At 35.7% G+C, this 11556-nt stretch overlaps 1 protein-coding gene across 1 annotated transcript; it reads left to right on the top strand.

The window, feature by feature from the left end:
• Positions 1-693: 693 nt before the first annotated feature.
• Positions 694-1260, top strand: LOC124974289 (interferon epsilon-like). The gene has a single exon (XM_047537667.1). The coding sequence runs from the start codon at positions 694-696 to the stop codon at positions 1258-1260; it is 567 nt and encodes a 188-aa protein (XP_047393623.1).
• The last annotated feature ends 10296 nt before the right edge of the window (positions 1261-11556 follow it).

The following is an 11556-nucleotide window of genomic DNA, read 5'->3' as shown; positions in this document are numbered from 1 at the left end:
GATTACACAAATGGTATGCCTCTACGTCATGTACAAATAGAGAAACAAGATGTATACCATTTGTTTACAATAAAAATGAATTAAAAAAGATATAAAGCAATCTAAAATTGCTGATACATATTTTAAGATCATTTACTCAAGCACTTGTGCAAATTAATTAGACTTGACACTTTAAAATTAGTAATCTCTATGGATTTTAATTTTTGCCTTCGAGTGTATTGGAGTTGCTTCTGAGTCTCTGGTAAATATTTCCCCATGAACGACTAGTGTTTTCAATAAGCGTTTTACTGTCAATTAAAAAAAAAAACTTTACAAAGGTTGACTAAATATGTAGAAAGCACATTGTGTTAAGTGAAACCTTGTATGTAATAAATAATGTGGGTAACAGAAGATCATCCTGGATGAATAGTCTGTAATTGTCTCAAGAATAGCATACAGTTAGACAAGTTCTTTTGGTTACTTCCTCAAACCACCAACACAATGGGGAAAGTGGAGGAAATGATCCATGAACAGCTAGCAAAGGGAACCAGAAAATGTGACGTGTAAACTTGGAGACATGACAACATTAGAATCAAAACCAACAAAAAAGAACACGGTCCAGAATAGGATGAGAAGTATGAAAAGCAAACATTCACTAGCACTGGAGTTTAACTAGGTCTGCCTAAGAGATAAGTGGCATATTTGATCTTCGCCATGATTCACAAGCAGTTCCCCAGCACTGCGTTGGTGCTGCTGGTTTTCTCTGTTGATCTGAAACTGATTCTCCTCCAACAAAGAAAAAAGGAAGAGCATTTACAACTACTGAATAATTTGCAAACCTCATCAGTCCAGCAGTGTCTGCAATACAGGAAAAATTTCCGGCTTCCTCAGAAATCTGTGAATTTCCACCAGTACACAAAAGGGCATGCACTGGCCATTCTCCATGAGATGCTTCAGCAGATCTTCTTCCTCTTCGAGGAAAATATTTGTCTGGGCAGTGGGGAGGAAAACCACATTCAGAAATTACTCATTGACCTTCATCAACAACTAGAATACCTGGAAACACTCTTGGGACTGGAAGCAGAGCAGAAAAGTGGTGAACTAGGGAGTAAGAACCTTAGGTTGCAGGTTAAAGCATACTTTCGAAGAATCCACAATTACCTGGAAAGCCAGCAACACAGCAGTTGTGCCTGGACCATTGTTCAGGTAGAAATCAGCTGGAGTCTAGTCTTTGTATTCAGACTCACAGGAAGTCTTATCAGACAAAGAATATACCCTTGAACAGTGTGGAGCAAGAGCCAACCACAGACTCTAAGTGGATAAGGTTGGTGGAGGAGCAAGGGGACATATGTGAACATTATTACCTTTTACCTTACAATGATAGCTTTGTTTTGGCTTTGTGTGTGTATGAATATATCAAATTGTGTTTTAAGTTTATGTATAATTGACCATGAGTGCTTTTATTTTGTGATTTATTTTATTTTTTCTATCCATGTTAAACTGTGAGTCAAAATAAATTCATTCATAATTCATTAAAAAATAAATTTCTGATTAGCAGAGCTTAATGGACATATTCTAGAAGGTGATGGTATCACAGGAAGAAAATCATTGAATTACTACTAACTCAAGCTGGAAATGAAAGTTTTTTTGTTTTTTGGGTTTTTTTTTTTTTTTTTTACAAAACATTCTACTTTCACAAGGGTCACTTTTTCTCAAGCTGTGTTAAACTTTATATATAAACTGTAAAAAAGTGAAATTTCAGGCTTTAATTCATATTCCTCTAAAGGAAAAATGTGTTATGTATCACAAATGTACTGTAGGCAAAAATGCTTCTAAGCTTTAAAGAACAAATCCTTATATGTCATAAGCTTCCCAAAAGTATATTCTTTTGAGGGCATTTGTCTTCATCTTTTCCCATATTGGAAGAAACTTAAGCAAACACATTTTGCATTATGCTGGCAGGATGAGGAATTTTTGCTGTCTTCAGAAGGTTGTTGCTTTACGTGGTCACCTATGAGGACAGAAGCAACGTCAGCAGGAGTTGTTGGATGTTTTAAAATTGTCACAATACTTTTTGAGACCTGGGCAAAGGACGGGTAGTCAGTGTACATAATGAATGATGATCAGGTTGGAAAGATGGGAAAAAGAAAAGGAAATGGAATGCTGTCCACTCCAGAGCACTTTCCCCTCTCAACTGGATACCAACACCTCCAGGGAATGAGTGCCCCTGGGTGGCTCTTTTCTTGCCTTTTGATCACATAGGCAAGATAGGAAGAGGAGGGGGGATAGGAGAAAAGAAAATGTGAGATCTATAAGGGGACAAGACCTACACCCCTCTTGTGGATACCAGCTCTGGCTTCCCTCTCCCAGGAGAAGTCTATTTTGTTCTATCCCTTAAATAAAACTTGCTTTCTATGACTATTTCTCAGGTATTTAATCTTTAACACCAGGGGAATGAGGACCCCATCCTGATTTCCAAGACCGATCTTGATTTCCTGATTTATCACCTTTAAAGATATTAAATACACTTATTTTAATTCAAGGATATCAAAGAATATTTTAGTCACGTACCTGCTCTGTGATATTTTATACTCAACAAAAGAAAAATGCAGACATTTCTGGTTTGATGATAATTTTAATGATCCTAGTTGTAAGTATACTAGATAAATTCAAGCTGCAAACCCTATAATATGAACATCCAACTTGGTATAAAAACACAACTTGAAAATTATACTTCAAAGAAAATATGTATAAAAAGCTAGTAAATTTTGTATCAAAGAATGAATACTAATTACTGAAATGATGACTTGTGGGAACACTAAGGGACAAGATCAATCTATCTGAAATGAAAAAAAGTGGTATTGCCAATGATCTGTGGGACACCTGCTTTTGGATTTTAAGCATTCACCTTCCACTTATTTTATGATTAATATTAATATTAGCTCTTATTGTCTTGATAAATATGCAGAACTCTTGAGATCTATTATTATATTGGGCTATGATTTTTATCATAGATAATTCCTCAATTAAATTTGCAAGTACTTAATGGATTAAAATAAAGTTACTAAATCTCAGATACTTTTCTAGACTAAGTTCAAAGATCTTAGAGAGAGCATCCCATGGAGTGTTTAAATTAAATATCAATGATTCTATAAATTATTAATTATGACCTAAATGAGCCTTATCACCATAAGCTCAAGTGTCACTAATGTATTTGCTTAGATAATTTTATTTAGTACTCAGAGACCTAGACCTAAAAAATGGAAAAGACAAGTTGATAAAGTTATGGTTGGATTTTTCTCAGTTGGTTTGAGAAAACACAAGAATATAAAAAGTGGAATATTTATATCATCAAAATTTGGATTTAGTCTACATAGAGAAGAAGCAAAAGTCAAAGAGGACAGTTTACATTGCAAGAAAATAAAGATACCATGTAAGTGATGGTTATGTAGTGTCAAATGATATGTGTAATTGATGTTTTTAACTGAGTGTTGACACATTTTAACTTCAGAGATAAAGCAATAGCTAGTGATGTTATGTATTGGATAATATAATTTTGTTTTTGAGTATCTGAACCAAAGTACAATGTTTTAGATTTAAAGAAGGCAAAAAATGGCATTCAACATGCAATAGAGTTCTCTGTAAAATATGTGAATCAACAGAAGCAATGTTCAATATTATGACTTGAGAAAGAGAAGGATAATTATTCCATGCATCAAAGTCTTCCATAAATATGGAAGTTTTACACATGACAATAGCTAAAATGAATAGCCAATTTTGGTATACCACAAATAAGAAAGGAGTTTTAAAAAAATATGAGCTATAAGTAACTTGAAGGCAAAACTGGGAAACTAGATGAATATAGTACCTATTTCCTGGCCCTTGTGAGAAAAGAGACTCATACTTGACATAACAAGAAAACATTGACTCTTTGGAGTGACTAAGGTCTGAAAATTATGACTTCCTCTTAAACAGAAATTTCATAAATTGTAAATGTTTAGGAGGAAAAAAAAGAATTAGTAACTTTGATTAGAGAATAATAATATGGAAATATAAAGATCAGAATACAATAGAGAATATATAGCCTGAGGGACTCACATTGTGAGTAGTGTTTGTAAAACAATAGCAAATTTAGCTTTGAACCTGCTTCTAGTGTCCATACATCCACAAAGTTATGCTATAAGATAAATCTACATTTGCCCATACAAAAGCCTTCCACTGGTCTCAAGATCAAATCTAAAATATTTAGTTTCTAGTGTAGACTAAAATACTGTCTATGAACAGATACCTTTCAACATAATATGCCAACACAATGCATCTGTATGTGAGTCACATCAAAACTACAGTTCCTGCTGTGTTTTTGATGAAATGTGTGTACTCTTTGTTGCAGAGGAGACCTGCCTGTAGAGCCAAAGTGACCACAGGGGCTCCACAGCCACCAGCAGTTTTTGGGATCCCACAGGAAGAATTTCAAATGAGTCACACAGAGTATAGACAGGGGTTTATTAGAAAAGTGAGAAATAAGGAGAGCATAGAGTACAAGCATTGCACCAAGCGCCTCCAGGGAGATCAGCATGGCTCCTCCAGAGTACGGGTTTTTTGAGGACTTTGCATCCCTTTGTTCTTGTCTTATTCTTTCATATCCCCTAAAATTGTTCATTACCCCTTTGTTTAGCTCTCAGCAAATTTTTGGTGTGAGGGTTGTGATGACCCACTCACAAGGAATGGGTGTGACATGATCCTGAAATAATGGTTCCCTTGAGGGATGATGATTAACTATGGCGGGGGAGGTTTGGCACACCAGTCTCCATTTCCCAGAAGTTGTTTTGATAAGGTTTCCTGTGGTCTGTGGTCCTGTGACTATGGATGCTCCTTAATGTATATGTCTGATGTCCTCTCTGTAATTTCCCTCCCTTCGTTGTCCTTCCCCCACCAACTTGTTCATAGCTGAGGCACTACCTCACACTCCTCATCTTCTTGAACAATTTTTATCACACTACATGTTTTAGCTTTTGTGTCCTCTGTGAAAGCCATCAAGATACCCCATTTCGACTTATGGTTCTTCATGAATCTCTCACATTTCTCATAAATAAGAACTAATAGTCAATATCTTGAGATTTATTTAAGTTGCAGATAGGTAACAACTCCTGTCCTGGAGATATGGAGACCTCTTCCTTTCTTTTTCTGGGATTTGCTTATATTCCAGGGTGGTAAACACAATGTCTCCAGAAGGGGAAAGAGGCAGGTTTTCCTGCAACTCTCTTGTAACAGTGGTTCACCACATGCTTTGAATGTAGTCCTTGCTGCCCTGCCACTGTGACTTATTTTTAAAAGGAACTTGTTTCTTTCTCTTCCTCTCTCCCTCCTCCTCCCTAACTTCTTCCCCTCCCTAATCTTTGGGGAAACAGGATTACCTGTCTTTCCAATCCTAGGAAGAGTTATCTGTCCTTGAGCACACACCCACCACAGGAACATAGTAATTCAGACTTTGGGGATGATACCAGAAGATCTCAGAAATGATTATCTCCCAAAGTTATAAGTGAATAACAACTCCAAACAGAACACGTGGAATGAATCCCTTCATTAAAAACCCAAAGTAGATCAAGGACCTAGGCATTAGACCAGAAACCCTGCACCAACAAGAAGAAAATGCCACCTTAGGAACCAACTTCTACAAGACTCCTAAAGTACAAGATGTAAACAGTCAATCAGTACGTGGCATGGCAACAAACTAAAAAGCTTCTTCACAGCAAAGGAAACAATAAAGAAGAGTCTATGGGATGGGAGAAAACCTTTACCACCTGCACCTCAGATAGAGCATTTATCTCCAGGATATACAAAGAACTCAAAAAAACACCAAAAGAATAATCCAATCAATAAATGAGCAAAGGAACTGAAAAAGCACTTCACAGAAGAAATAGAAATGGTCAAAAAAAATGAAAAATCATTCAGAATCTCTAGCAATTAGAGAAATGCAAATCAAAACTACTCTAAGATTTCATCTCACTCTAGTCAGAATGGCAATTATCAAGAATACAAGCAACAATAAGTGTTGGTGAGGATGTGGGGAAAAAGGCACACTCATACATTGCTGGTGGAACTGAAAATTGGTACAAACACTACAGAAAGTGATAAGGACGCTCCTCAGAAAACTTGGAATGGAACCACCATTTGACCCAGTTATCCCACTCCCCTGTTTATACTCAAGGGACATAAATCAGCATACTACAGTGATGCAACTACATCAATGTTTATAGCAGCTCAATTTACAATAGCCAAGTTATGGAACCAACCTACGTGGATAAATAAAATGTGGTACATAGACACAATGAAATATTACCCATAAATAAGAAAGAACTTAGAGATTTGCTGGTAAATGGATGAAACTGGGGAACATAGTGCTGAGTGAAATAAGCCAGTCCCAAAAAACCAAAGGTCAAATGTCCTCTCTGATATGTGAATACTTAACCCATAACAAGGGATGGTAGGGAGGAAAGGTATAGAAGTTCATTGGATTAGACAGAGGGTAATGAAAGGAAGGAAGGTGGGTATTGGAATAGGAAAGACAGTAGAATGAATCACATAACTTTCCTATGTTCACATACAAATGCACAACCAGTGTAACTCCACATTATGTTCAATTATAAGAATGCATCCTAATTAGAATAAAATATATTCTATGATTGTTTATTATATCAAAATGCATCTTACTGTCATGTATATCTATAAAGAACAAATAAAAATAAATGTTAAAAAAATCTTGATGGGCAGAATTCCAGCCCCTCTGCAACAGAAGTTCCTTGTTTTTCTCCTTTCGTAGCAAAGCAATAAAATTTTATTTTCTTTTTCTCAAACTATGTCCTTGTTATTGAATTGGTATCTGGGACAAGGACTGAGGTTTCCATAACAGTCCCTCATAAGTGGAATCTATGAAAATGTTGCAAGAGTTTACATTAGTTTTAGGAAAATTTCTAAAAGAAAAAAAAACATTTTTTAAATGAAATTCAAGACCAGATTAGCTCAATTCCAAATTACTATTAACATCTACCTGACACAAAATGGTATTAAAGTTCTTGCTAATTACCTAAAGCTCTAAGTGGTAAAGCTCTAAGGAAAGCAAAAAAAAAATTAAAAACTCATATTTATTTCTAATTTATTTCTAGTTAACAGAATTTTTGTGCTAATAAAATAAGAATTCCCCTGGTACATAAAAAGCAGACTCTCTTCCTTACTTCCCTATTCATAAACTTTCCAGTATCACTATAATCCCCAGGGACATGAAAACTCCTTATTATAAATCAATATCAAAGTTTCAGGTAAAGGACATCACATAATCTCCTCATAAAAGCATCAGCAACCTGTGAGATACGACTGAGGTTTTTATAGAGAGTGGAAAAATAGTACAGATTGTGTCTTCAGTTTTGTGCACAGTCTATTAACATGTTAAAATGCTGTCTTTTAGAGGGATAGGTAAAATTCTACCTTTTATCCCACTACCCAGAAAAATAAAATGAAGCAAAGAATAGAGGAAAAATCTATTTTCACAGTTTAATCATTTTAGTTTCATATTTCTGTGTTCACAGATGGTTGCTTTATATACCTGGATGTGAAATTTAATAAGAGTGAACTCCAAGGTAACAGAAGGGGTTGCCATTAGCATTTCAAACAATTGTCAAGTTGCCTAAAGGTATTTTAGTACTTTTCCTAATATCGTACTATCAGCTTTGCCCTTAGGCTTTTCTCACTAGTATTGAAAAGAAACTAATTCCAAAGGTGATAACTAAAACTCCCACCCTCAGTTTTTTAAAGGCTGTAAAAAATAACTTAGTTTGACTTCAAAGACTCTCTAATTTTTTTTCTTTCGGCTTAGGGAACTCAGTTTCCTGAGTAGTATATGATAAATTTTTTAAAAAATTTAATACATATATTGTACAAAAAGTGAAGATTTAGGATTTTAATGAAATATAGTATGTTCAGAGAATTGGTCATTATGACCTCCAAGACATTTTTCTGTAGGTAAAAAATACTTGTGACCATATGTTCAAGTCCTTAGTAAATGGATATTTGCAGAAATAAATGTCCATATGTTTAAATGTACTGTATAAATAAAAGAAAAGCAAAATATGTAATGGCATATCTCTCACCTCTGCTTAAAATATATTTTCTGAGAATGTACAAGAGAAAAATGATAACAATTAACAGTTTTATTTAAATTTTCAAAATGCTGTTCCCATTGCCAAGTGTAAGACTCATGAACTGTACATGATCACCTTTCCCTATCAAACATACAAATCTTGGTCAACATGGAGGTAAGTTTTAACAGACTACCAAGTTATTGTCAATTGGAAAAAAGTCTGAAATTTTTATGGTTTATTAAAAAAACCATTAAAACCTGCATAGATTTGAAAAATACCTTAAATAATTATGTGATATTAATATGTTTGTAAAGCTTACAAATATACTCATCATTTTTTAATTTTGACAGGGACTTTGCTATGTTGCACAGTCTGTCCTCAAACTTGTGATCATCTAGCATCAGCCTCCCCAGTAGCTGAAAGTACAGATTCAAGCCTTCATTCTTAGTTTCTCACACATTATGAATACCATATAGATAAAATCCATCATGTTCTAGAACATACAGTAACATTAATTGACATCAGCTTTAGTCTATGTCCACCAGACAAGTTTAAGTCGCAGATTTGTGGATGGGAAGATGAATGAAACATATTTAATATAGTTCAACATCACTGAATCTTAATGCCTGAATTAATAATGTATTTCCAAGGATACATATACGGGATTATTCACTAATACCTGTTGATTTTTTAACAAACAGAAATGGAAACAAAAATTAATAATAAAGCATTATACTTTTAAGAAGACATATGTGTTTATTCATTTAAAAAATAAATAGCAGTTCAAATAATAAAAGTAGTAGAATGTCCACTTAGAAATTAAAAAAATGAATTAGATGCTCAAATTTCTCTCATAATAAATGAGATTTCTTAAAATAAATTGACAATATAATCTATTTTTATATTTTGCAACCAGAATTAACAATCCTGAAAGTTTTGTAATGTTGATGTTATGGTTTGAATGTCAAGTATTCCTCAAAAACTCATGTGTGAGACTATACAAAAAGGCTTAGGGGTGAAATGATTGGGTTATAAAAGCCTTAAACCAATCAGTGAATTAACCCCCTAATAAAGATTAATTGAGTGGTAACTGAAGGCAGGTAGGGTGTGGCTGGAGGAGGTGGGTCATTGGGGGCATGCCTTTAGAGTACATTTTGTATTGACAAGTGGAGACTTTCTCTCTCTCTCTCTCTCTCTCTCTCTCTCTCTCTCTCTCTCTCTCTCTCTCTCTTTTTCTCTCTCTCATTCCTGATCATGTACTGAGCCACTTTCCTCTATCATACTCTTCTGTCATGATGTTCTGCCTCACCTCAAACTCCACTCAAGCCCCAAAGAATGGAATCAACCTTCTATTGATTGAAATCTCTGAAATCATGAGCCCCCAAATAAACTTTTTCTCCTCTCAAATTGTTCTTGTTGGGTCTTTTGATCGCAATAGTAAAAAGCAAAACAAACAAACAAAACAAAAAAGAAAACTGACTAAAACTGTTGGGAATGTATAATAAAATTAGTACCAACTCCCAAACCAGAAACCTCTCCACACAGGTACAAGAAGGAACCAATTATACTCTTAAGAATTAACCAGAATGTGACAAACATCACAAGCAATCTACTAAAGATTGCAAAGTGGAAATGAAATCTTATCATTTTATTTGTTCTCAAGAACTGGAATGACTTGTCCTCAAGTGAGAGCAATTTGGCACACAGTTCATTTTGAATTAACTTAGTAGTTGCTAGGACCTTCTGTGTTGGTTAATTGTGTTTACCCAAAGGAAGATAAACTTCCCATGTTTTTATGACAAGGACTAATTTTTTCATTGTGAAGTGAGTTCCTCCCATCTACAGCCACCGATGGGTTCCTCCCCTCCCAGTAAAACTGAAAGTTAGGAGCACTATCACCCTTGATGATCACATTTGAAAGAGATTAGGTCTCTGAGAAAGACATGGTCTTAAACTTGGCAAAACCCTATTTAGCCTTTCAACAGAATCCCATGTTCATGAAAGGGGTGAAAAAAAAGAAAGATAAATCGCACTGAACAAATTTAGAGTCAAGCACAAATTACTGGAGAATTTCCTTTCCCAAAGAAAAATTTTTGAATAGAGTCAAATCCTCTCATTTATCTCTTGCCTCTGCTTTTCTTTTGGTATTTCTTATTTATTCTTAAACATAAAGTTTGCCTTGTTTTCCTTCCTTCCTTCCTTCCTTCCTTCCTTTCTTCCTTTCTTCCTTCCTTCCTTCCTTTTTTCTTTCTTTTCCTAAACTACCTGGAAAATGTCGCTGATTCCTCAATTTATCTGTCAATACCTAGCCCTGGAAAGAGAGACTGATCCCAATGTTACACCCTCTTCTGTTCATGGTTCTTAAGGAAACGAGCGACTGGAGCACCTGAGGTCACATGTGGCATACAGTAGTGAATACTTTGCTGTGCTTCCGAAATCTTCCTTTAGGACCCAGATACTTTTGTCCAGGTACTGGAGGTTCTGCAGGCTGAAAGGCCTATGTGGGATAGGCTGAAGAGCGCTGCCTTACCCCAATAATGCAGACAACCTGGATCCAATGACCTTAGAGCAAGATAAAAGGCCTGGTCCCCTCAGTGTGTCTGGAAAACTTCAAACATCTCCTTCAGAATTCAGAGCTCTTCAAAGTTGAGTTTTTTGTGTAGTGGTGTAGGGTGTTTCCAAATTCTGTGTGGATAGGGGGAAGAGTTTCTGTCAGAGGACAATGGTGCCAACGATAAATCAATTAATAATAAACTTATCTGTTCAATAAACACAAGAGCCAATACTCTTTTCAATTGAAAGGGGGTGTGGCAGATGGGGCCGTACCAGATCTGTCCTCCAACGACAAGATGGAGAACCCCAATTTCACCTTTATTTATATTTATACAGGTAAAGGGACCCAGACCAGGAGCGGCTTCTTCTGTGAGGAACAGAATGGGGTGGAGTTAGGGAAGTCATTTGCTTAGGGAATTAGCATCTCCTCAGATGGTGAGCCATCCCATACAGGGTCGCCTACTCCTAGGCTCTCTGAAACAGTCTTCCATGACTGCCAGTTCCTGGGAGTCAGACCTCTGCATCCCATGACTCAGCCAAGTCTGATTCTGCTAGACATGGATGGCACCCCACATAATGGTATCTTCTTTTTCTGCCATATTTGTTTCTTTTTCTTCATCTGCAAGTAGTGATCACATATCTCTTCCTAGTAAAACAGACATAAATATTTCCTTCTCAGAGTTTCCTCCCTAAGCAGCAAAACTTGCAGTATGTACAAATCCTTAAACTGGTCAACTGTGCAAAGACAATGAGTCCACATATTATAATGATTTCTGTTCCAGGAGTAAGTGTGCAAAGAGTAGAGAATTGAACAGATACATAATGATTCGAAAATTGGGGCAGATGCTGGGAGCTGGTGTTTTAGTCAGTTTTTTTGCTGCTGTGACAA

Source organism: Sciurus carolinensis, chromosome 2, assembly GCF_902686445.1.
Source record: "Sciurus carolinensis chromosome 2, mSciCar1.2, whole genome shotgun sequence".
Classification (NCBI taxonomy): Eukaryota; Metazoa; Chordata; class Mammalia; order Rodentia; family Sciuridae; genus Sciurus; species Sciurus carolinensis.
Note: the sequence above shows the minus strand (reverse complement) of the source record. Positions and strands in the feature narration are given on the sequence as shown.